Here is a 26,575-nt window from a genome sequence, read left to right on the forward strand (position 1 = left end):
GACCCTCCCTTAGGTCAGGACCCTCATGCTTACAGCACCATAACCTTTAAGATCTGAAACATCTGAAACCACGAAATTCCCTATATTTTAAACACTGTGACTGTGAAATTTACCAGAACAGACTGAATTTGGCAGGGCCAAAACAGGGAGATTTTAAACCAGTGAACTGTAAGGCCAGAAACCAAAGGAGCCAGTTACACAGCCAAGGATTACAGGGAGCAAAATGTCCCACCCCCAAGTATTGCCAATCCATGCTGCACACGCAGCGGGGTTTTCCCAAGCCAAATCCTTTTTCTAAGAAGCACGCCCTAATCGAAGGGGAGGAACTGCTGGATGCACCTGGCTGACTGCCAGAATAGTCCTCTGACCTAGAACTCCTCCCCCATGAAATCAGACCCCCAGAGCTCTTTGGCTGCTTTCTGAGCACGCAATCACAAGCGTGACCATCGTAAAAGCCCAGCCATAACTGAAACCAAGAGCCCGGAGTCAGCAGGAGGAAGAGCGATGAAAACCTGTCACAGAACGACGAAGCCTCGTACCAGCCAGGCTCTGCTGTATTTAAGGCACTGAACTGCAAATGCACGGGTGAAAGCTGGGCCCTAAAGGAAAACACCTAACCAACACCAGGGGCGCCACACTTACCTGTAAAATAGCTTCAAATATACTATTAATCATCACATACTCCAGGATCGTGTTCTGACTGATGTTGTCTGTCACCTGCAAGCAACCAAAGGCTCTTTAACCCACCTGAAGCTCCCTAATCACAAACATACTGTAACTGCCCTGGGTGCGCATGGGAAACAGGCACAGTACCCTCCTGAACAGCCACTCCTGTCTGCATTCAGCAGGGCAAGAGCCTGGGAGGCTCTGGAGCTGGGCAAAGTGGGACCAGCTGTGCAAGCTCACCCTTCTCCCAGCACCTCGCCTCCTTTCCTGGGGGCACCCTGGCCCTGGCAGCCACCAGGAGCGGCTCAGACTCTGTGCAGCACAGTCTGTAACTCTCAGTTCCAGGGCAGACCAGCTTAATCACATACTCGTCATACTGCAGCAGAGAGTAACAGCTCCCAGCCCACGTCCCGTCCCGTCCCGTCCCGTCCCGTCCCTTCCCCAGGGTGGAAATGGCTGAGCTGGCCCAGAAGCATCCCAGCACCAAGCTGCACTTCACGCAGGGCAGCCCTTTGCTGGCCAGCAGCCCTTCCAAACCCCACAGAGCTGTCACCTCAGCTCTCTACAGCAATCTGGAAATGACAACCGCCCATTAAAAACCTTCATCACTTGACAGTGCAAAGGTAACCTGGGAAGTCAGACAAGCCTGGAGATGGTACTTCCAGCCAGGACTCCCCACACCAGCCTTGACCTGTACGCTTACAGACCCTCCCCCTCCTTCTCCCCAGCACCTCAGGCCTCAGGTCACTTTGCAGCCTCAGGTTTGTGTTATTTACCGTTACCAAGCAGAGAAGCAGCTTCAGACACAAACTCTTCAGGCTTTCGGAGCCTTCTGCACACAGCAGGGAGTCCAAGCTCTCCATCAGATTCTGAGGAAGGAGGTGGTTACAACAGCTTCAGGGCCTGGAACCATCAGACTATAGATCACAGGCCAGCCAGGTTACACGTGCTTGAATAAAATTGAATATGGAGATACCCATCTCACAGAACTGGAGGTCATCAAGTCTGGCCCCCTGCCCTCTAGGCAGGAACGGGCACCATCCCTGACAGATTTTTTTTTTAAACCCCTTTGCCCAGACCCTTTAGCCTGCTCAAGAATTGAGCTCACAACCCTGGGTTTAGCAGGCCAAGGGCTTGAACCACTGAGCTACCCTCCCCCCCGAGGCCAACTACTGAATAACAATACTCAAATCCCTTCCTCTGTCTGGCAGGAATTTACCTGCCAAAACCTAGCTCCAACGTGACGCTACCTTCCCAGCTCACACTTGTTTGTACAGTATAATTGTCCAGTTACCCCACCCCACCACAGCTAACTATCAGCTCTCGTTCTCCACAGAAGGGTTACTCCGTAACTGTGGCACAAAAACCTGCCTCCTTCCATCACAGCCCCGGCAGGAGGTGGCACTCAAAAGCAAACCAAATGCACACCCCAATGAGCTCTCCTGCTTTGTCAGTGATTTGCACACCAGTTTGGGCAGACGTACGCTGACCCCGACTGCTGCAGACCAGACGTGTGCTTAAGCAGCCTAGCAGTCGAACAGAGTTTGCCTGCGGACAGTTAAACCCTGTTCAAGCAACATCACTCATCAGTCAAAGATTCAAAGGTCAGACACTGGCTGGATTTACAGAGCATCAATTCCCAGCCATCCAGCTGTACGGAGGGAAATCAGAGCACCAAGAAGAACCAAGCTGAATCCTGGGGTAACAGGGTGGAATTTTCCAGCCTGTGTTATACAAGAGGCCAACCTAGATAATCTAACCGTCCCTTCTGGCCTTGAAATTTATTCATGCCAATCTGTGAACAGACACCCAAGTACGGGGGTCAGCAACCTTTCCAAGGTGGAGTGCTGAAATTTGACCTTTTGGCTGCTCTGTATGGTCAGAGGGCCGGTGGTACTTTTCAGAGTCACTAGCAGTTCTACTTAGAACAGCTCCATTGATAAATAAATGAAGAGGCCGAGCTTTACCACTTAGGTGGTGGTTGGCTGCGTTAGCTGGTCTTTTGCTAATCCACAGATGGCCTGGCTCTGAGCAAGCTCCCAGCTGCATGGGGGAGGCAGGGTGGGGCTGAGCTCCGCCTCTCATGCCGATGAAAGTCAGCTCCCGCACCACTCTTAGCACCCATGCCAGGACTCGCTCACCCCTGCCCTAGAGTGAAAGGAAAGGAGCGAGCTCCTTCCACCCATTACGTTAGAGTCGTTATGAATTACACGTGCTCTCAGACTGGGCTTTTGGCAGGCAGGGTACACCAGGGAGCTGTGTTTAACAATTCCCTGCATGCGCTTTTCGGAGCAGCAGATGTCTGCAGAGGACATCCCTGTAGGAGAGAGCTGGCTGGCGGCAGTCTCCTCCCCCCCGTGCCCCAGGCCTCACCTTCATACACAGCTCAGCCTTGTCAAAGCCCATGAGCATGTTAATGATGTCGAACCCAGAGGTGGATTTGTTCTTTTGATGGACACCGCGAATCAATGCGCACAATGTCTGGGGAGGAAAGGAAACAGATGAGCAAAGGACATCAGGCCCCGCCTACCACTCGCCCAGCCACCCCATTCCGAGCCCTGCCCCCAGACGGACCAAGAACAGATGCGTACATTGCCAACATGGGTGTCAGTCCCACTCCTGTCTGACTCCGTCCCCTTCCCGTTCTACATAATGCCTTGCGTCGGAGAGCCCTGAGATTAGACAGCATCCGTGTTTGCTCACCGCGCACTGTCAGACTGTGCAGACAGACAGCCCCTCTCGCTGCTTTGCCCAGTCAGTTTCCTCCATTTGCACAGGCGCCGCACACCGCCATACAGGCGAGAGAAGCATTTACAAAAGAGAGAAGCAGGACTGCTGGGGCGCAGAAGAGGGCTCTGAAGTGGGGGTGGCACCTGGCGCTATGTTGAGCGACTGATGGTACCCTAAAGCACAGAGCATAACTGCATTCCATGCAACTAAGGGTGCTCGGGGCAGGCTCATCAGACCAGTCGTCACCTAATAAGCGGGATTTCTGGTGCAGATTTCCCTCTATCTCCTCCAAGGCCTTATTTCCCTTCCTCCGCCAGGAACTCAACGGGCGAGCAGGACGTGGGTGGAATGAAGCGAGACCTAAACGTCTGCTACCAACCCAGTCACCGGCTGCACTGGGAGTCCCTCTCCCTCCTCCCTTCCTGGCCCCCCCTGCTGTGGCTGGTCTTCCTCACAGCTCCAGAGACTCAGAATCTGCATGTCAAAGCAATGGCCATTTCCAGCGGTAGCTAGGGCTGCGAATGTCTCTAAGCTACCTGCGAGTGGCCACTGGTACCTGTAAGGCATTGACAACACGGATCGGGTGCTCTTCTCCCAAAGCCTGGATGCAGTGCTGGAACAAACAGTTAATGTTATCTTTTATCTTCATTAGCTCTTCTCCATCCAGAGACTCCAGCTTGCTTTCTAGGTACTCCAGGTTCACCTGTCAGGTCCCAGAATGAAGGAAAAGCCAATTAATGCATGTCAGCCAGCTGCTGTAACAAGTGGAGACCCACAGGTATGCAAGTCCCTGTACTGAGAGCTGGCCACATCCCAGGGCAAATAAGCAAAGGCAAATCAAAGGACAAGGGGGCAGCTTCCAACTCCTACGCTACCTTCATGAGGAAAAGCTCCTCCCAGAACCGAGGGCTGCATTTACTGGGGTCCTCTGTCTGAAAAAGAAAGGAGACCCTGTGAGAACAAAGAGCACAGCTGGGAGAAAGGCTCAGCACAGCATAGTTCAGACCCCAAAGACGGCTCTCTCTGGAGTTCAGTATATTACCAGTGCAGATTCCCAAGGGCAGGATTTGCAGAAGCAGTTCTCGCCTGAGAAGCTGCCCTTCTTCTCTGGCATTGTTCTCCCTGAAACAGCCTGACCCCGAGCTGAAAAGGAGACTCCTCACAGCTCTTCCCTCCAGAGCCCATTCCCCCTGCACCTTGTCCCCGCACCTCACTGCCATCCCATCCACACCACAGGGAAGGCACATGGTTCAGGACAGCAATGAAACAGCCTGGCTTGGAGAGAAGCGGGCTGCTACCTGACAGGTTCGCTGTCTCGGGGAGGACAATTCAGCACACAGAACTCACTCTGCAAACCAAACGGAGAAAATGGGGAAAGCCACTACGAAAGAAGCGGCCCGGTCCTTACCATGAAGATCTCATCATACATCAGCACGACTTTCTCTTTCAATGGCTTCTTGGAGGCTGAAGATTTCCAGAGCAGCCCGCCTTTCTTCTCCGCCTGGGCCATGGCACACAGCCTAAACAGAACAGAGACCAACCCGCTAAGAAAGCGGGGGGCACACAGCACATTGGAGCTGTAGTCACAGCCAGGACCCCATTGGGCTAGGCCCCATACGACCAAAGAGAGGGGGCCTGCATGGGTGGCTCTCCCCCAGGGCGTTTTGTCTGCCCTGCCCCTAACACCGCTATATCCTGGGCTAAGCGTTAACTGCCACACCAGATACTGAATCAGACCAATGGCCCAGACAGTCAAATCCTATTTCAGGTTCAGCACCAGATTGCTTCAGAGGAAGGTGTAACAAGCCCTGCAGCAGAGATATGCAATAACTTGCTTTGCGGGAAATTTTCGCCCTAACGCCCCGTCAGTCAGTGGCTGGCTAGCAGCCTGGAGCAGGAGGGCTTACGTGCCTTGCAACTTTTTTGTTTTGTTATGTTTTCTTTTCTTTTTTAAAGTCCTGACTATATTGATGCTGGGTGTTTTTACTATCAGTTTAAATGGCCAGTCCCTTGGGGGACCCTGCTAAACTCTTGGTCTCAGAGACATCCTGCGGTGATCCATTCCACAGACTACACGGAAAAGCAATTCCTTTTACCAGAGTTGGATCTGCTGCCTACTAATTTGCTTCAATAGCCCCTTGTTCTTATGCTGGAAGAAGAGGGAGTACAAAAGGGTCTGATCAACCTGCTCTGTGCCGTGTATTGTTTTGGATTTCTTTCCTGGGAAGTGGCTGGCAAACACTGCCGTGCGTTACTCCACTGAGCTCCAGAGCAAGGCTCAATGCAAAATGCTTGCAGGCTTCTTCAGGAGCTGCCAGGATTTGCCCAGGGTTTTCCACTGGGTCCCTGGTGCGTCACAGAAGCACACAATTCTGCCACTAGAGGTCCAATTGCAGGCTTGGAGCCTACGTTTCTAATGAGCTGGTAGGAAGGAGACATTGCCATAAACAGAACTTCTCTCCTTGCACCCAGAGGCTAGGTCAGTTGCAAGACGCCTGACGATTGACTCTCAAAGACACCTACCAAAATCACCTCTTAGAGACGACCCTTTCCAGAGCAAAAGGAATTTATTTTTCTAAAAACAGAAACAGGGTTTGTGTGATCCAGCAGCCACTTCCTGCCAACTGGCACAGGGCACAGAGAGTTTGACAGGCATCTCCAGTGTCAGAGGTATGCATATTCAGTTCAAAGAGTAGCACATGAGGTCTCTATGAAGAGATAAGAGCTGGTTACACCATCACCGTGCAACAAGCAGATATTACTGAAGGAATCACTGAAACAATGAGCTGAAAACAACATTCTGTGCTGAAGGCAGGTAACCACACAGGGATAATATACAACATGCTGCTGTTAGGCAAGGGACACATGATGCTTCTCTTTCTCACTGGTCACACATGTTGAGTATCATCCATTCCACAACAGACGCCTGCGTACACTCGGAGCTGGATGCTAACCACGAGATTGTGAAATGGATGAGAAAGGAGCACCAAGGGAAAAGCAAGGAACAGGCAATGTGAGAACAGGCTGCTGGAGCGTACCCTCCACCTCCTTCCCCTAAGGAGACAGGAGGACAGTGGGTTGCATCTCACAGACTGAACGGAAGAGCACAGCCAAGCTGAGCTGCAATGAACAAGTGGGGTCTGGGGTGAGCGTTGCCGGGTAGGAGTTAACAGGAACGAGGTCCGTCAGTCTAGGTTCTAGAACCTGGTTTTAGTTTACACGTTACCATTCGTTTCCAGTGCTTCTCCTTTTCCCCTGGTACTTGTTAAATAAGCTTTGCTGGTTTCCACTGGAAACATACCCGAGTGCCGTGTGGGAAGTGGGGCTGCAATAAAAAGCCAGTTCCTTGGGGAGCAGCAATGAGTGTTGAGCCAGCTGGGAGCTTAGCAGCTGGTGCCTGCCTATCACTACCCCACAGAGGGACAGCAGAGCCTGGTGGGCGAAGAGGGCAGCCACTGGAGCCAGGGAGCCGACAAACAGCAGGCACAGACCCCGCGCTAAGAGCACCCTGGGTATCCCCAGGGAACATCCCCATTTCCTCTGGTGGTAATATTGCATTTTGTTGCTCTGGTCCTTTACGTGCCGGCGACCTGCCCTTTATTTGCTGGTGACAGATGTGTGGTGCCACTTGGAGTGTTCTCTAAAGAAGCAATCACGGCTGTGCTCTAGCAATGCACACTCGGCAATCGTTGCACATCTCACAAGGCCTGAGCGTGCGACTCCTGAACCTGCCAAGGTAGTCGCAGCCCTGCGGCTAACGTTGCAATCGGTACAGTCAGTCTGACACTAAACAGTATGTTGGATTTATTCCAAATTACAGCTGGACATGTCTTTGCACGACAACCATTTCCAAGCAGACACTAAAAGGCTTTAACAATCTCCACCCCTTCTCCACGCATACCCCTGGCACATAGGGGGAATGGAATACCTAACCTCGCTCAAACTCCAGGCCTCTTCCTGAACTCTGCCAACTCTCCCCAAGGAAGTCAGTGGCGTGCCCAGGCAATGCACCTGACGGCTCATATTAGAGCTGAAGCAGCCCCCAGGAAAAGCAGGGCAGGGGCTGGCAGCAGCTTACTTAGGAAGGATAAATTATGCACACAGAGGTGCTTCCGGTGCCCCTTGAGCTTTGCCCATGGGCAGCCCTGCAGCCAGCTGTGGAGTACAGGCTCCAGAGCAGAATGCCTGGATTCCTCCCACAGTCTGTTCAGAGAGGTCTGTTCTCATATGGCTGTGGTCCGAAGAAGTGGGTCTGTCCCATGAAAGCTCACCTAATTAATTGTTTTGTTAGTCTTTAAAGTGCTACTTGACTGGTTTTTGTTCTGTTCAGAGCGTACGCTACTGCTCCTGCAAAGAGCAGGTCTCGGCGACTAATGGGTGCCCGTTTCCAAACAGAGCTGGATTTCACTGGCTACGTGGCTGGCGCTTGGAGCACCTCAGTGCTGTGAGCCATAGCAATTACTGAACCACATCTCACAGATGTTGGACCTGCTCTTTGATAGCCTGGGAGGCCCTTCAATTTAATTAAAATCTGGGGGGGAAGCCGAAGTCAAACAAAAATATAAAGACAACATTGTTCAATAATCTTGACAGCTTCCCTCCTCGGGACTCTCTGTCCCTCTTCAACTATGTCACGGGAAACTCTGATCAGGGAAAACAATTGGAAACAGAAAGGTTTCTGTTAGAAGGCCAGTCAAAACCAAGGCCCCACCACGCCTGGAGATACAGATCTTGCATGAGATTGCCCAAAACAAGCTCATCAACTGGAATCATAAGTTTCTCAATCCAAACCAGCACACTGCCCCAGTGCACACACACATCCGTCATTGCGCGCCTAATTGGATTACAGCTAACGAATCTCAAAGTCAAAGCTAATTAACTAACTTGCAGTCCTCCTAGCTCTGTGTTCTTGCATCAGATTAAGGGGGTAGGGGAAATCAATACACTCCATGTACACCCTGCAGAGCAAATGAGCTCTGAGAGGTACGGTGCGGCTTAGCACTTTTCTCGCAGGCCTAGCAAGGTGTAGTTTCTAAACCCCACGTGAAACACGTGCTTACCACCAGGCCAGTTGGCAGAAAGACAAGATCATCCAGGGAAAGCCCAAATCTTTGTCAAGAGGAGGACTGGGATTTGGTAACACTTCACCTAAGTTACATGGCAAGCCCACACAGAGAACTGTTAAAGGCAACAATTCAATAACGCCTTTGTTTACAGTTTGTTATTCGGGGGCCTGGACTACCAGCCAGCACGCAGAGGAACCCAAGGAGAAAAGCTCAAGTCCCCTCTCATCCCAAAGCACTATAGGGCTAGAGTGTGGCCTTGAGACCCAGGACGATCCAGCAGGGCTAACGGAATTTTGTTTTCATTATGTGCAATTAGATAATTTGGTTAGCGACAAGAAAGAGATTTTTTTTTTTTTTTTTTTTTTTTACACAAATTATTAGCTGCATTTAGCAAAAATATTTGAACTGCCCCCAGCATCTTGCTGCTGAAACTTTCTATACGTGATAGAGAATCATAAAATCCTAGGGTGGAAGGGACCTCAGGAGGTCGTCTAGTCCAGCCCCCTGCTTCAAGCAGGATCAACCCCCACTCAGTCATCCCAGCCAGGACCTTGTCAAGCAGGGACTTAAAAACCTCAAGGGATGGAAAATCTACCACCTCTCTGTGCAACACGTTCCAATGCTTTACCGCCCTCCTGGAGAAGTAGTTTTTCCTAATATCTAACCTACACCTCTCCCTCTGCAACTTCAGACCATTGCTCCTTGTTCTGCCAGCTAACACCACTGAGAACAGTTTCTCACCCTCCTCTTTAGAGCTCCCCTTCAGGAACATAAGAACATAAGAATGGCCATACTGGGTCAGACCAAAGGTCCATCCAGCCCAGCATCCCATCTGCCGACGGTGGCCAATGCCAGGTGCCCCAGAGAAGGAGAACAGAAGACAATGATCAAGTGATTTATCTCCTGCCATCCATCTCTTGCCCTTGTTCTGAAGGCTAGGGGCACCATACTTTATCCCTGGCTAATAGCCATTTATGGACCTAACCTGCAAAAATTTATCAAGCTCTTTTTTAAACCCTAATAGACTCCTGGCCTTCACAGCCTCCTCGGGCAAGGAGTTCCACAGGTTGACTGTGCGCTGTGTGAAGAAAAATTTCCTTTTATTAGTTTTGAACCTACTACCCATCAATTTCATTTGGTGTCCCCTAGTTCTTGTATTATGGGAAAAGGTAAATAATTTTTCTATATTCACTTTCTCCACACCATTCATGATTTTATATACCTCTATCATATCGCCCCTCAATCGCCTCTTTTCCAAACTGAAAAGTCCCAGTCTCTCTAGCCTCTCCCCATATGGGACCCGTTCCAAGCCCCTAATCATCTTAGTTGCCCTTTTCTGAACCTTTTCTAATGCCAATATATCTTTTTTGAGGTGAGGAGACCACATCTGCACGCAGTACTCGAGATGTGGGCGTACCATAGTTTTATATAGGGGAAGTATGATATCTTTTGTCTTATCATCGATCCCTTTTTTAATAATTCCTAACATCCTATTTGCCTTACTAACTGCCGCTGCACACTGCGTGGATGTCTTCAGAGAACTATCCACTATAACTCCAAGATCCCTTTCCTGATCTGTCGTAGCTAAATTTGACCCCATCATGTAGTACGTGTAATTTGGGTTATTTTTTCCAACATGCATTACCTTACACTTACCCACATTAAATTTCATTTGCCATTTTGCTGCCCAATCACTCAGGTTTGCTGAGATCTTTTTGTAGTTCTTCAAAAGGAACTTGTAGGAAGTTGAACTTTGTAGGAAGTTGAAGGCTGCGGTTAAATCACCCCTAAGACGTCTCTTCTGTAAACTAAACAAGCCCAAATCCCACAGCCTGTTCTCATAGGTCTTGTGCTCCCACCCCGTTATTTTTGTAGCCCTCCTCTGAACCTGCTCCAGCACATCCACATATTTTCTATACTGGGGGGCCCAAAACTGGACACAATACTCCAGATGTGGCCGAACCAGTGCCGAATAGAGGGAAACAACCACTTCTCTAGATCTGCTCGAAATGCTCCTCCTAATGCACCCTAGTATGCTGTTAGCCTACTTGGCTACAAGGGTGCACTGTTTACTCATATCCAGCCTTTCATCCACCATAACCCCTAGGTCCCTTTCCATCGTAGTGCTGCTGAGCCAGTCGCTCCCCAGCCTATAACAACGTATACAATTCTTCTGTCCTAGGCGCAGGGCTCTACACTTCTCCTTGTTGAACCGCATCAGATTTCTTTTGGCCCAATCCTCCAATTTATCCAGGTCACTCTGGATTCTCTCTCTACCCTCCAACATATCTACCTCTCCCCCTAGTTTTGTGTCATTCACAAACTTGCTGAGGGTGCAACCCAGTCCCTTATCCAGGTCATCAATAAAGCTATTGAACAACATCAGCCCCAAAACTCAGCCTTGGGGCACTCCGCTTGAAACCAACCGCCAACCAGACACTGAGCCATTGACCACTCTCGGTTGCACCCGACCATCAAACCAGCTTTCTATCCATCTCACAATCCAAGGATCCAATCCATACTTCCTTAACTTATGGCCAAGAATGTTGCGGGAGACTATCGAAAGCTTTGCTGAAGTCAAGGTATGTAACACCCACTGACTTCCCCATGTCCACAGAGCCAGTTACCTCATCAAAGCAGCTAATCAGATTGGTCAGGCACTACCTGCCCTAGGTGAATCCATGTTGACAACTCTTGATCACTTTCCCCTCTTCTAAGTGCTCCAAGATGGATTCCTTAAGGATCCCCTCCATTATTCTCCCAGGAACTGAGGTAAGGCTGACCGGTCTATAGTTCCGTGGATTATCCTCCTTTCCTTTTTTAAAGATGGGCACTACATTTGCCTTTTTCCAGTCATTCAGGATCTCTCCCGATCTCCAAGAGTCTTCAAAGATAATGGTCAAAGGTTCATCAATGACATCTGCCAATTCCCTCAGTACCCTTGGGTGCATTAAATCCAGACCCATGGATTAGTGCACATCTAGTTTTTCTAGATAGCTCAGAACTTGTTCCTTCCCCACTGATGGCTGCCCTCCACCTTCCCATATTGCATTGTCTAGGACTGCCATGCGGGAGTCAACTTGGTCCATGAAGACTGAGGCAAACAAAGCATTGAGTACTTCAGCTTTTCCTGCATCATCTGCCACTAGGTTACCTCCCTCATCCACTAACAGGCCCACACCTTCTCCGATAATCCGTTGATTTTTAACATGCCTGTAGAAACCCTTCTTGTTACTCTTTACATCCCTTGCCAGCTGCAGTTCCAGTTGTGCTTTCGCTTTCCTGATTACTCCCTGGCATTCTCCAGCCATACGTTTACACTCCTCCTCAGGCATCTGTCCACATTTCCATTTCTTGTATGCATCCTTTTTGAGTTTAAGCTGACAACGGATTTCCCCATTAAGCCAAGCTGGTTGCCTACCATGTTTGCATTTCTTACTGTGCAGCGGGATGGTTTGTTCCTGTGCCTTCAGTAAGACTTCTTTAAAATACTGCCAGTTCTCTTGAACTCTTTTCCCCTTCATATTCATTTCCCAAGTGATCCTGCTCATCAGTTCTCTCAGGGAGTCGAAGTCTGCTCTTCTGAAATCAAGGGTCTGTATGTTACTGCTCACCCTTCTTCCTTTTGTCCAGATCCTGAAATCTACGATCTCATGGTCGTTGCAGCCCAGGTTTCCACCCACTTCTATTTCTCCTACTAGTTCTTCCCTGTTTGTGAGCAGCAGGTCAAGTTGCGCATGGCCCCTGGTTGGTTCCTTCAGCACTCGTACCAAGAAGTTATCCCCAACATTCTCCAAAAACTTCCTGGATTGTCTGTGTGCTGCTGTGTTGGTCTCCCAACAAGTGTCCCGATGATTAAAGTCTCCCATCAGAACCAGGGCCTGTGATTTGGAAGCTTCACTTAGCTGACTGAAGAAATCCTCATCTACCTCATCTCCCTGATCTGGCGGTCAATAGCAGACACCAACTACAACATCACCTCTGTTACTTCCACTTCTAAACTTAATCCAAAGACACAACTGAATTTTCTCTCTCCTTATACTTGAGCTCTGAGCAATCATACCGCTTCCTCACATAGAGCGCAACTCCTCCTCCTCTTCTCCCCGTCTGTCCTTCCTAAACAGTTTATAACCCTCCATGACCGTGCTCCAGTTATGCAGCTTGCCCCAAGTCTCTGTTATTCCAACCACCTCATTCTTCTTTGACTGTGCCAAGGCCTCTAATTCTTCCTGTTTGTTCCCTAGGCTTTTTGTATTTGTGTACAAGAGATGCTGAATGATCAGAACACCAGGGACTTTACAAACAAGGGGGCTGAATTCACAGGTTTCTGATGTAAAGGCATCAAACCTTCTTCACACTCCTGGGTTCACAGGGACAATTCAACTAACAGGCTGCACTCAAATGAATCCTGCTGCAGCATCTGACAGCCCAGGAGAGCAGAGCCAGAACTGCATGGGAATGAATATTCAGCACATCAGGAACTTCACCTGGGCCTACGGACACCAGAGACATGGCACCATGAAGGCAGAGACAGAAAAGCCACAGCAGCTAAGGGTTTGTGCAAGGGAGCCTTGCCTAGGCTACAGAGCTCTCCCATTTGCCAATACCGGGCTCAGGTGCTGAATGAGCAACGAAGCACAAGGCACACTTAACCCATCCACCAACAATTACATTCGAGAAATTGCAGCAGGGTGCCACGCCTGTCCCTCAAAACGCGTGACGTTCCAAAGAACACTCTACCCTTAACCGGTCTTTAAAACAGCCACAAATCTGCCAAATACCAACTTTGCTTTATTGTCGATAGCAGCGTTTCCCAACCGGGGGCACATGTACCCTTGAGGACACCCCGAGGTCTTCCGGGGGTACATCAGCTCATTTTGAGATTTGCTTGTTTTACAACAGGCTGCATAAAAAACACTAGTGAAGTCAGTGCAATCTAAAAGTTCATTTAAAAAACAACCAGAAGTCCTGTGGCACCTTACAGATTAACAGATTTATTGGAAAACAAACAAGCAGCCCTGTCACACTTTAAAGACTAACAAAATAATTCATTAGGTGATGCGCTTTCATGGGGCAGAACCCCTTCTGCAGATATGGGGATAGTGCTGAAAGTGAACTGGCCATAAGGGTTATATAACAGAGATACGAACAAACAAAACAAATGAGAACTGACAAATCAGGTACATAGGACAGAAGGGGGTCGCGAAGAGTGGGGAGAAAATTAGTGTGTCTATTAAATGACTTGCCTGAGATCACCACGAATTTCAAAGATGGGGAAGCTGTCTTTGGAAAAACACTTGCAGTAAGTAATTCCCCCCTCCCTTGGCCCCCCATTTATGTCCTACGTAGCTGATGTGCCAGTTTTAATTTTCATTTTTTTTGTTTGTATCTCTTATGTAAGCGTAACGCCACTGCACTCTCAGCACTATTGCCAGTACAGTACTATCACCAGCCCGGAAGAAGTCAGTACGCCCCATGAAAACTCATCACCTAATAAAATCTTTTATTAGTCTCTAAAGTGCTATGGGACTGCTTTTTTGTTTTTAAGATTTATTGGCGCATAAGCTTTCCTGGGCAAAGACCCCCTTCATGAAGTGGGTCCTTGCCCATGAAATCTTATGCTCCAATAAATCTGTTAGGCTGCAAGGTGCTACGGGACTTCTCATTGTTTTTGCAGATACAGACTAACCCAGCTATCCCTCTGATACTTGTCACCATGCAAAGTTAATACAGACAATGACTTGCTTCTATTGCTTCATATGCCTTATGCTGATAGGTACATACAATTTTTCTATTCCAATTCATTTACTCGAAAATAAGATGGTAGAAAACCAGCAAGTTTTCAGTACAGTAACCTCCCAAAATATGCGGCTTCCAGTTGTGCATAACTCGCTTTAACATGAGTTAAGCACAACTTGAAGCTCCTCTGCGGCTGTCAGCCTGCCTAGCTGCACGCAGCTGCAGGTAGCTAAGCAAGCTAAGAGACCCTTCTCCCTGCCTTCCCCCAGTGGTGCCGCTATCAGGCTGACAACTGCAGGGCTGAGGGAAGGTAGGGAGAAGCGGTCAGGAACTTGATCAGCCCTGGTGGGCTGTTCAGTTTCCCAGGTCCAGCAAGCGGCAGGAAACTCGCATACAAGCAGCAGCCTGGTTCCCAGCTCCCCACCCCGACTTGCATGAAAATTTGAGTTATGAGAGAGTTGCAGGAACACAGCGGTTGCAAACCCTGTGTAACTCGGGGTTTTACTGTCGTAGGCTGTTGTGATATTGTTGCATGTTTTTTGCAAGTAAATAGCTTTTAAGTGAGATATAACTTGGTATGCAAAGCAAATCTGACTCCTGCAAAGGGTACAGTAATCTGGAAAGGCTGAACGGTGCTTGTTGAAAGACCTCAGATTACCTTAGGACCACGTTTCTCAGCCCGTGGTGTGTGTACCCTTAGGGGTATGCAAGAGAAGTCTGGGGGTAATGTAAAAAAAAAAAATCGGGTGGGGGGGCTTTATAAAAGAAAGTTAAGAAATCCTGGTATATAGTACGCCTCCCACAATGGCTAAAATATTTCTGTATATGATTTTAACTACAGCAACTCTAAACTCCTTGTAGCCAAGCTGTGAATCCATCTCTTTTGGACTTTGGTATTTATACCTCAACGTAAATGCTGAATTCACATTACTTTGCATTTTGTTTCCTTGGTTAGGCTAACACACCTGAACATTCTTGTGTTTGTAAGGAATCACTCACCACCACACATCCCACTGCACAGTTTGAGATAAACCTTTGCAGTGTTCAGCATTCAGGGCCCAGGAGCCACACTCTTGTTCACCTCTGCAGCATCACACTATGTAAAAAAATTAGTACTCAATACTGTGTTGTCTGTATGTCCCACAGGGCATTAGCACTTTTTCTTGATTATAAACGGAATTCAGAACAGCAAAGGCGCTGCAGGGATAAAAGCTAAACTAGTCCAAAATCCATGACTTATTGTATGGAGTTGATATTCAAGAACAAAAAAAAAAAATACACCAGACAACATGGACTTTGTTCACAGTTGCTTTGAAGTCCAATGCCTTTCAATGCGCCAGTGCCAGAAAGGCGAGGCTCACTCACACAAGTGATTTCAAGACTAGCGAATGCTCCTCAGCACCACGCACTGACTGCTCGGTTCATACTGAGCACAGCTGGTTTTTAAAAACTCACTTTGCAGTTGTGTGGCACTCTAATTACGAAGCAAGGAGCTGTTAGGAAACATCACTTTGCCACAGTCCCACAGTGAGGCTCTGCATCATTCAGCTGTCAGTGATTCCATTGCAAATGTCCCCAGTTTACATGTCAAACAATGTTTTTTCTATCCCCCCAGCCTTCACGCTCTCCCGTCCCCAGTCTGGGAGGCTGGATTCTCTCCACTGCACACATCATAACCTGACATAAAGCTTCTGCAGGACACACCATGCCCACCTTGGCACCTGTGCAACTCCAATACCTACCCATTAGGCTAGGGATGGGCAATCAGGAACAGTGTGTTGGTCACATGAGTCACCCTCCTTCACCTCAGTGGGCCACAGCAGCCCACTGGGGTTCCACCTGTCGGCACCCCTCCCTCATGCAGTTCTCACACACCAGGGCACTGGTGCTTGTCTGCTCTCTCCCTCCCTCCCAAAGCTGGATCACCACCAACAGCTGATATGAGGCATTCTGGCTCTCGGAGGGCAGGGAAGGACCAGTGACAATTCGCAGCTCTTCCGAAAGTGCTGGGAGGGCAGAGGAGGAATCGGAAGTACATAGCTCCATGGCCCTGGTGCATGAAAGGCACATGGGGAAGGGAGTAGACAGAGGCTCTGTGGGCTGCAGGTGAAGCCCCCCTGGGTCGCAGGTTGCCCATCACTGAATTACGACCTCTTAGACACCATCATGACCTGCACGGTCATTAAATTAAGTCCGGTATGATACCAAAACTGATCACAGAATTGACAATTAAGGCGAGGTTAGGCACAAATGAGCATGACTTGATCACACTTGCAATGTGCAAGCAGAATAAAGTCCACAGCAGTCCTATATATAAATACAGGTCGAACCTCTCTCATCCAGCACCCTCGGGACCCAACCAGCGCCGGATGACGGGAGGTCAATATTGTCTAGCACATTACCAATACTCCCACTGCTTACTGCGCTCTTACAAGACATTTAGGGGTAAAGTACAACTAAATAACAGCCCAGAACACTGAGAGCCAGGACTGGTGGCTGGAAACACACTTTACGGGACCACAGAAAACTTGGCCACACCCACGATAAGTGGTCATCTGGCTTACTAAAATCATGCCGGATTATGGAGTTTGCCAGGCAAGAGTGTTCCAGATTAGAGAGTTTCAACCGGTATATAGACACACAGTTCTCTAGTAGGGTTAATTTCAGAAAGCTGAAAACAACCGAACCAAATCAGCTCGGGAGAAGAATATAATCAATATAATCACAGAAATGTGAGTAGCTGAGAATCATTTAAGAATACCTCACTAGATCACCAAGAAGTCACTATCCCACAAATGAGGAAGAAGTTTGTGGTGGTTAAAAACACAAACTGAGTAAGAGGGGAAGAAAAGGCACCTCTAAAATAAACAGACGCTCAATGCAGGAAAGAAAGCAGAAGTTGATGATAACAAATCAGACAAAAGTAGAAAGTGTAGAAAAGTGATATGGAAAGCCAAGATGCACAAGGAAAAATTAAGGGACAGAAGAATTAAGGACAATAAGGAGCTTTTTTAAAAATAGATATAAGGTGCAAAGGATGATCCAATGGCTGGAAGTTAAAGCTAGAGACGTTCAGACTGGAAATAAAGCACACATTTAAGAGAGACGGTATTTAACCACTGGAACAATTCACCATGGGCATGGTGGAGTCTCCAGTAGTGGCAATTTTTAAAATCAAGTTTGGAAGGATTTCTAAAAGCTCTGCTCCAGGACTTGTTTTGGGCAAGTTCTCTGGCCTGTGTTATTCAGAGCAAACTGATGGTCCCTTCTGGCCTAGGAAACTATGAATCTCATTGCCTCTCAGGATTTGCACAGGTGTAATAGACTGATGTGTCTGACACATTTCAGGAAGCATGACTTCACTGGGTCAGACACATGCAGAGAATGAATGAAGGGAACCTGCTGAAGACAGCATGGTAGCAGAGGGTGATAGCAGAGAGACTCTGAGGAAAGCAGAGGAAGGGAGGGATGGATTACAGCAGACCCCAAGCTACATAAGGGTTGGGTTCCTGGGCAACTTCACATAACTCAAATTTTATGCAAGTTGGGTGGAGCCATGAACAGGGCAGCAGCCTGGTTCCCAGATCCCCTGGGCTTGTGGGAGCCAGGAAACTGACCTGTGCTTCTCAGTTTCCTGGCTCCCACACTGGTGGGGAACTGGGGCACAGCTGTCTGCCAGCCTGGCCTCCCCCACCTGGGGGAGGCTGGGGAGCAGCTGCGGCAGTGCAGCTGTCTGTCCCCTGGGGGAAGCAGGAGCAGTGCAGCTGTCTGCCTGCCCGGCTTCCCCCAGCAGGAGGAGCTGGGCAGGCAGACAGCCGTGGCTTGCCGGCTTCCCCCAGCCCCTGGGAGCCCCCGGATTTCGATTCACATTAACACAAGTTACGTGCCAGTCGAAATCACTTATATCGGGGCTTTACTGTATACCAAAAAGGATGGAAAGCAGATAGATTTCAACGCTGCCTAGGACAAAGACGGTGGCTACTTGCACAAGCCAAGCCACTGCAACAAGGCGGAGAAGGCTGCAGCAGCAGATGGGCAAATCTCCATTTGCAGATGGCGAAACTGAGGCATCGCGTGCACGGCATGAGCAGCCCAACGGCACACAGCAAACTAGCAGAATCTAAATGATCAGTGAAGATTTCCTGGCTCCCATTCTGTGCTCAATCCACAAGAACAAGGTTACCAATATTCCGCAGGAGTTCCCACCTCCTTCAACCCCACCTATCACCGCTCAGCAGCCAGTGTTCTTCTGCCCCTCTCCGTTCAGACACCAGTATGGAGTGGAAGGTTGGGCACCTACCTAGGACTTGGGAGACTCCCATTCACTTCTCTGCTCTGCCACTGCCTTCCTGTGTGGTCCTGGGCACTTCAGTCTAGAATCACAGCAGTGCTTCAACCCCTAAACCCCAGCTCTCAGCTCCTCGGATTCACAGAACTCGCTGGCTCCTGAACTCCCTCAGCACCTGCAAGCCGTGGCACCCACATTTCACCTCTGGGCATGCACGCTCACACATCCACCTCAGCCCCAGCATGAGTCACAGACCAGAGGAAAACAGAGGTTTGCTGCCAAAGTCACATGCAGGGCCTGATTGAGTAGAGGTGCTCATGGCCTTGTGGGTAGAGGCAGATCCTTGTTCAAATCCCATCTACCTCTCAGGCAGTGTGGCCAAGTGAACTTGAGTCTCCCTATCCACTGGGCTAAAATGCCTGAGGGACACCCTCCTCATTCATTGCCTCCTGCCCTCTGTGATGGGGTTCAGGGGTCCCCATGCACCGCACCCCGTCCGCTGGCAGGAGTGACTCTCACTCAGCAGGTACAACAGGAGGTTTATTAGGCAACAGATGCCCAGTTTCTCACAGAAGCGACAGTACAGCAGTCAGAGACAGTGCTTCCAACCTGTCCTGGGGAGAAGACCCCGAGGGGTGCCCCTCTGGGGTGTAGCTTCCCCCTCGCCAGGCTGGCTGCCCTCCAGCTCTCTCTTCCCTCCAGCCTTTAACCGCTGCCCCCAATTCAAAAACAGCTCAGCTCCTCCCTCCTCTTTGTTCAGGGCAGAGGTGTTACCTGCCAGCCTGGGTTATAGCCCCAGGGCCATCCTTAGCCACTGGGAACTGCTCTGCTTGTCTCTCACATCCAGCCTGACTCACACATGCACTCCCCCCACTCCATCACATCTCTCCCCGCTTCCAGACCGAACTGAGCGGGATCACTCTGCCAGTGACCTGGGGAAGTTCGGGGCCCTCCCTGCATGACAGGGCATCGGCTATGGTGTTGTCGTTCCCCTTCACATGGACCACCTCCATGTCGTAGTCCTGCAGGAGCAGACTCCACCGCAGGAGCTTGGCGTTGGCCCCTTTCATGTGATGCAGCCAGGTCAGGGGTGAGTGATCAGTGTACACGGTGAAACGCCGTCCAAACAGGTACAGCTGCAGCTTCCCCAGAGCCCACCCCACGGCCATAGATTCTCTCTCTATGGCCGCGTAGTTCTGCTCCCGGGGCAGCAGCTTCTTGCTCAGGTACACAATGGGGTGTTTCTCCCCCTTTGTCATTCACATGCATTAGCACCGCCCCCAGCCCCACGTCTGAGGCATCGGTGAACACCAGAAAGGGTTTGTCGAAGTCTGGATTTGCCAGCACTGGGGCCCTGACCAGAGCCTCCTTCAGCGCTCAGAGGGCCTCCTGGCACTGCTCGGTCCAGACCACCTTGTCGGGCTTTCCCTTCTTACATAGCTCTGTGAGGGGGGCTGCGACGGAGCTAAAGTGGGGCACAAACCTCCGGTAGTACCCCGCCATCCCAATGAAGGCCTGGACCTGTTTCTTAGTCTGGGGTATTGGCCAATCTCTGACAGCCTCCACTTTAGCTGGCTCTGGCTTTAAGCAGCCGCTGCCCACCTTGTGGCCCAGGTAGGTCACCTCAGCCATTCCCACCTTGCACTTCCCTGCCTTGATAGTCAGACCGGCCTTCTGGAGTCGGTCCAGCACCCGCTTGACCTGGGACACATGGTCCTCCCACGTCTGGCTGAAGATGCAAATGTCGTCCATGTACGCCAGGGCAAAGCTCTCCATCCCTTTCAGTAGCTGGTCCACCAGACGCTGGAAGGTAGCGTGTGTCCCCTTGAGGCCAAAGGGCAGGACCAGGAACTCGTAGAGCCCCACAGGGGTCATGAAAGCCGACTTGAGCCGGGCATCTTGGTCTAATGGCACTTGCCAGTACCCCTTGGTGAGGTCTATGGTGGTGAGGTAACGGGCTCCCCCCAGCTTGTCTAAAAGGTCATCAGGCCTGGGCATGGAGTACGCGTCCGAGACAGTGATGGCGTTAAGCTTGCGATAGTCCACACAAAACCGGACAGACCCATCTTTTTTAGGGACTAACACCACGGGAGAGGCCCAGGGGCTGGACGAGGGTTGGATCACCCCCAGAGCCAGCATGTCTTCAACTTCCCCCTCTATGTCCTGAGCCGTCCTCCCTGTGACTCTGAATGGCACACACTTGATAGGGGCGTGGGTGCCTGTCTCTATTCGGTGGACAGCCAGGTTAGTGCATCCGGGTCTGTCAGAAAACAGCTGTTGGTGTGAATGCAGCACCTCCTTGATCTCCGTCTGCTGGGCAGGGGTCGGCTGGTCTGAGAGGGGAACAGACTCCAGCAAGGAGCCGGCTCCAGTCCTTGTGAGTAAATCCACCAAGGGATCGTCCCCCTGCCCCTCCCAGTGTCTGCACACGACCTGCACCAAGTTCTCTCTGTCCCAGTAAGGTTTCATCACGTTCACATGATAGACCCGGTGGCTGTGGGCCCGGTTTGACAGTTCCACCACATAGTTCACCTCATTCAGCTGTTTGACGACCTTGAAGGGCCCATCCCAGGCCGCTTGCAGCTTGTTCCGCCGCACAGGTACAAGGACCATCACTTGGTCCCCGGTGGCATAGGCTCGGGCCCTGGCGTTACGGTCATACCAGACCTTTTGCTTCCTTTGGGCCATGGAGAGGTTCTCCCTGGCCAGGCCCATGAGCTCGCTGAGTTTTTCCCGGAAGGTCAGTACATACTGTATCACTGACTCCCCTTCAGGAGAGGCCGTCCCCTCCCACTCCTCTCTGAGCAAGTCCAAGGGTCCCCGTACCCTCCTTCCGTACAGCAGCTCAAACGGGGAGAACCCCGTGGATTCCTGGGGCACCTCCCTGTATGCAAACAGCAGGTGGGGTAAGTCCTTGTCCCAGTCATGGGGGTGCTGATTCATGAAGGTTCTCAGCATCTGCTTCAGAGCCCCATTGAACCTCTCCACCAGCCCACTGGTTTGTGGGTGGTAGGCTGCCCGCCCATTCCCGGTACAGGAATCCCTTTTCCCACAGGAATATCTCCCTGAAGCCCTCCCTCAGCTGTGGAGCTGGGCTGAGACTGGCCAGTTCCCTCAGCTTCTGCAAGGAGGGGTCTCTTTGCTGCTTTGCCTGGAACTCTTCGGCTGGGGCAGGGGCGGATGCTACTTTCCCATCCCTGCCTGGCTCCAGCACCCCTGGCCTGTGAGATCTGGTTTTTGGGGGCCCCCTTTCTCTCAGGGTTGGCCCCTCTGTCTCCTGTGACTTTGGCTGGGCCTGTACCCCTGAATTTGGGGAACGCACCCCTCGTTTTCTTTGGCTACGGGTCAGGACCAGGGCACGAGGGCGTTCACCTGGCCAGTTCTCTAGGTTAGCCCCCATCAGTACATCCGCCGGCAAATGGCTGTGCACGCCCACCTCCTTGGGGCCTTTCTTCTTCCCCCATTTCAGGTGCATCCTCGCCATGGGCACCTTGAAAAGGGTTCCATCAATTCCTGTTATCGTCAGGTGGGAATCGGGTATCATGCAGCCCGGTGCCACCACCCCGGGTCGGGCCAGCGTCACGTCAGCGCCTGTGTCCCAGAACCCTGTGACCTTCTTCCCGTCTACCTCGAGGTGTTTGAGACCCTTGCTCTGCAGAGGCATTGCCGCCCCCACTCTGTAAACTGACCTCTGAGCATTTGGCCCCCCTGAGGAGCTGGTCTGTGGAGCAGACTCGGCCCAATCCGAGTGCCCACTGTCAGCACCACCCGCCTTGGCCGCCAGCCTCTCTGGCTTCTGGGACTCCACCCAGTTGACTCCATGACCCCCCGGCCTGCTCAACCTGTCTGGGAGCTTGGGGCACTGGGCTGGTCTATGCCCCTTTCGCCCACAGCGATAACAGCCCGGGTCTTGTGTCCCTCGGGCCGGCTGCTCTGTCCAGGCTCTGCTTGGCTCTCTGGGGAGTGGGCTGGCCCCTCTTTCCTGGGCCTGCCCAAGAGGTGGTCCCCTCTGTCGTACAGTCAGGAAGCGTTTTTTTTTAGATTCTTGGTCCCTCCGGGACTCCCTCTCCCTCCGGGACTCCCTCTCTTTGTGGGGGTCACTTTCAAACCTGGCCCAGCTGTTTGTGAAGTTATCTGCCAGTTTCCCTGCGTTGTGTGAATCCCCTGGCCTCCGGTCCACGAGCCACACCCTCAGGTCAGGTGAGCACATCTCGTAGAATCGCTCCACGACCGCCAGCTCGATCAGGTCCTCTACGGACTGGGCTCCCATTCCGAACACCCACTTCCGGTAGTATTGCCTCAGGCGGGCGGTTGTATCTACATGGGTTTTCTCTGGCCTCTTCTGCGCCTCCTGGAACTTCTTCTTGTACATCTCCAGAGTCAGCCCAAATTTATGCAGCAGGGCCTGTTTGAACCGTTCACAGTCCCCAGGCTATAGCCCCTCCAGCTGGCTGAGCACCGCTGCGGCTTTCTGGCCCAGCAAGGGGGTGAGGTGCTGGAGCCACTCAGCTGGGGGAACCTCATGCAACTCACAGGCTCGCTCAAAAGCGGTAAGGAACTCGTCCATGTCCCCTGGGTCCTGACACTGGGCCAGCACGCGCGTCTCCAAGTGACTGGCCACCCCGAGCCGTCTGACCCTCTCCCCGCTTACCGCAGCTGGGGTCTCTTGGCGTCTCGCCTCTGCCATGGCCCGCTCATGCTCCCGCTCTCGCTGTCTCTCCTCACGCTTCTCCTCCAGCTGTCTCTCTTGTAGTTGGCGCTCATGTTTACGCTCTCTTTCCCGTTCCTGGCGCTTGTGCTCACGTTCTTTTTCCCGTTCCTGGCGCTTACGTTCCCTCTGCCGTTCCTGGGCTTTCAGTTCTTTTAATCTCACCTCAAGCTCCAGTCATCGCAGCTTTGTGGCGGGGGACTCTGTCCACGATGGACCACCGCTAGCTGAGCGTGACCTGGTGGGCACCGTGTGTGTCTGACAGCGTCGAGCCCCCGCTCCTGTCGGAGAATCCGAAACGCTTCCCGAGGCTGACCGGCCACTTTTTGCCGGGACAGGCTCTTCCCCCCCCGGATCAGTCATTCTCTTCCAGCTGGGCAATCACCTGGGCCTTGGTCGCCTTCCCCACGGTCAGGCCCCTCTCTCTGCACAGCCCCACTAGCTCTGCCTTCAGGAGTCGGGTATAATCCATCTCCCTGCTGTCTCCCGGGGTATCCACTCACCAGCAGCAGCTGCAGGAATTGCTCTGTTCCCCCTCTGGCTCTTGTGAGGCCCTGTCCTTCTCTTGCGCTCAGTCAGCCACTGCTGGGAGCTCATCCGTGGGTGCAGTGCATCCCACTGCTGACACCAGTGTGATGAGGTTTAGGGGTCCCCCTGCACTGCACCCCGTCCGCTGGCAGGAGTGACCCTCACTCAGCAGGTACAACAGGAGGTTTATTAGGCAACAGATGCCCAGTTTCTCACAGAAGTGACACTACAGCAGTCAGAGACAGTCCTTCCAACCCAGCCTGGGGAGAGTACCCCAAGGGGTGCCCCTCTGGGGTGTAGCTTTCCCCCTCCTCAGACTGGCTGCCTTCCAGCTCCTCTTCCCCTAGCCTCTAATTGCCACTCCCCACCCCCCATTTAAAAACCCAGCTTGGCTCCTCCCTCCTCTTTGTTCAGGGCAGAGGTGTTACCTGCCAGTTGTAGCCCCAGGGTCATCCTTGCCTCTCACATCCAGCCTGACTCACACATGCACTCCCCCCACTCCATCACAATTACACCATTACAGGTTCCCTGCCACTGATCCACCAGCCTAGAAGCCCCTGTATGCACTCCCAGGTTCTGCAGCTTTGGGGCAGCCCCATCGAGTGTATTGCACTGCCCAGAGACACAGACTTTTGGGAGCCCTCAGAACTGCTAAGTGAAAGGGACGTTTTTGTCAACTTCATGTCTGCTCCTAGCAACCATGCAACTGACAAGGGCATCAATTTCATTCAGCAGCTCTCCAGCCAGGAGAGCAGATTTCCTTCCATGAACACCTCAGTGGTCCTGAAATGAATGCAGGGGGCGGGGGTTCAAGTTCATGGGGAATTTGACTAAAGTTTGGATTCATTCTCATTCACAACAAAACCTACTGCTGACAACGTTACCGTTCCTGCCCAACGGAAACCCTGTATTTTGGCTAACTCCACTTAGAAACGACCAAAGCACTCCGGCACAGCTTCCTCTCCTCCACCAGCAGCACCAGAACAGGTCTGTGACCGGGCGCTTTTCTGCAAATATGGTATTAGAAACACTAGTGAACTACAGTCTCACATTAAAAACATTTCCTTCCACATGGCACTTGCCATACAATACTTTATGGCAAAAATCAATTGTTTTACAAGCTCCACGCTACTTTGGGAGGAGGGGGGCAAATCTATCACACTTAGTTTCCGTCCATAGACCCAGCAGGCAAATGACAGATATCATTAGTGTATCTCCAAATGGCAGGAAGTCGACTCACAAGAATCCAAGTGGGGGTGAATCTCTGCCTCCAGCAGCAACCCAAAGGGATGGTACATGCCAGGACCTGAAGGAGGGACGCTTCAGACTCACGCTGTCCCAGTGGGAGAATACACCCATGGGAAGCTAACAGGGACCTGTGACAGAGCTCTCCAGAAGAGACCGCTGCATCCTGACACGCCAGGTGCTGCTGTGTAATCCCAGCATGCAGGGTGGCTCCTTCTGGCTCACGCAGTGCTGAGCAAGCACAGGCAGTGAGCGGCACAAACCCAGAGGGGTGGCAGTTGTACCCATGAGCTCCCCCACTCCAGTGCGTGGTAAAAGTCCCCAGGCCACATCACCGCCCCGCAGGACCTCCCCACCCTCAGCCACACACACACCCCACCACCAGGCGAGGACCTCCCCAGCCAGACTCCCACCCCCCCACACCAGGGCAGCACCCCCCAGCCAGACTCCCCCATGCACCGCCAAGGCAGCGCCCCCCCACCCCCAGCCAGACCCCCAACTCCCACCCCCAGGGCAGCACCCCCAACCTGCCATCCCCAGGGCAGCGCCCCCCAAGCCAGACCCTCATCTCCCACCCCCAGGGCAGCACCCCCCCAGCCAGACTCCCGCCCCCCCCAGCCAGACTCCCACCTTCCACCCCCAGGGCAGCGCCCCCCCCCAGCCAGACCCTCATCTCCCACCCCCAGGGCAGCACCCCCCAGCCAGTCTCCCGCCCCCCACAGCCAGACTCCCACCTGCCACCCCCAGGGCAGCGCCCCCCGCAGCCAGACCCTCATCTCCCACCCCCAGGGCAACACCCCCCAGCCAGACTCCCACCTGCCACCCCCAGCCAGACCCCCGCCTGCCACCCCCAGGGCAGCAGCCCCCAGCCAGACTCCCGCCCCCCCCACAGCCAGACCCCCACGGCAGCGCCCCCCCCGCCAGACTCCCACCTGCGCCCCCCCACACCAGGGCAGCACCCCCCAGCCAAACCCCCGCCCCCCCCAGCCAGACTCCCACCTGCGCCCCTGCACACCGGGGCAGCGCCCCCCCCCAAGCCAGACCCCCGACTCCCACCCCCAAGGCAGCGCCCCCCCGCCAGACCCCCGCCCCCCCCAGCCAGACTCCCACCTGCGCCCCCCCACACCAGGGCAGCGCCCCCCCCAGCCAGACCCCCGACTCCCACCCCCAAGGCAGCACCCCCCAGCCAAACCCCCGCCCCCCCCAGCCAGACTCCCACCTGCGCCCCCCCACACCAGGGCAGCACCCCCCAGCCAAACCCCCGCCCCCCCCAACCAGACTCCCACCTGCGCCCCTGCACACCGGGGCAGCGCCCCCCCCCAAGCCAGACCCTCATCTTCCACCCCCAAGGCAGCGCCCCCCCGCCAGACTCCCACCTGCGCCCCCCACACCAGGGCAGCGCCCCCCACACACCCCCCGATGGACAGGACCCCACGCGGACCGGACCGGGCACACACCCAGCGGGGCGGGGCCCCTCGGCACCATGGCGACGGGGACCCCGGGGGCGGGGCCGGGACCCCAGCACCTACCGTAGGGTGAGCGGCTCACCCCTCGCAACGCGCACGCGCCACCGGCCTCTTCAGCCCACTGCGCGTGCGTCGTGCG

The 26,575-nt window shown here is 52.6% G+C and overlaps 1 protein-coding gene across 4 annotated transcripts in view; it reads right to left on the minus strand.

Annotated features, from left to right (window-relative positions):
• ARMH3 (armadillo like helical domain containing 3) overlaps window positions 1-26,533 on the minus strand; it is a 175,268-nt gene extending 148,735 nt beyond the window's left edge. Inside the window, exons 1-7 of one of the 4 annotated variants that reach the window (XM_074999311.1) lie at window positions 26,500-26,533; window positions 4,805-4,916; window positions 4,272-4,328; window positions 3,953-4,099; window positions 3,040-3,147; window positions 1,443-1,535; window positions 643-717 (exon numbers count right to left, since the gene is read on the minus strand). In XM_074999311.1, the coding sequence (XP_074855412.1) occupies window positions 643-717; window positions 1,443-1,535; window positions 3,040-3,147; window positions 3,953-4,099; window positions 4,272-4,328; window positions 4,805-4,906 (582 nt within the window). In that variant the 5' untranslated portion in view covers window positions 4,907-4,916; window positions 26,500-26,533. Of the gene's footprint in view, window positions 1-642; window positions 718-1,442; window positions 1,536-3,039; window positions 3,148-3,952; window positions 4,100-4,271; window positions 4,329-4,804; window positions 4,941-24,965; window positions 25,086-26,411; window positions 26,475-26,499 lie in introns of those variants that run through there. The other 3 variants (XM_074999310.1, XM_074999309.1, XM_074999312.1) reach the window with 3 other exon arrangements.
• Window positions 26,534-26,575: the final 42 nt, after the last annotated feature.

Source organism: Carettochelys insculpta, chromosome 7, assembly GCF_033958435.1.
Source record: "Carettochelys insculpta isolate YL-2023 chromosome 7, ASM3395843v1, whole genome shotgun sequence".
NCBI classification, from domain to species: Eukaryota; Metazoa; Chordata; order Testudines; family Carettochelyidae; genus Carettochelys; species Carettochelys insculpta.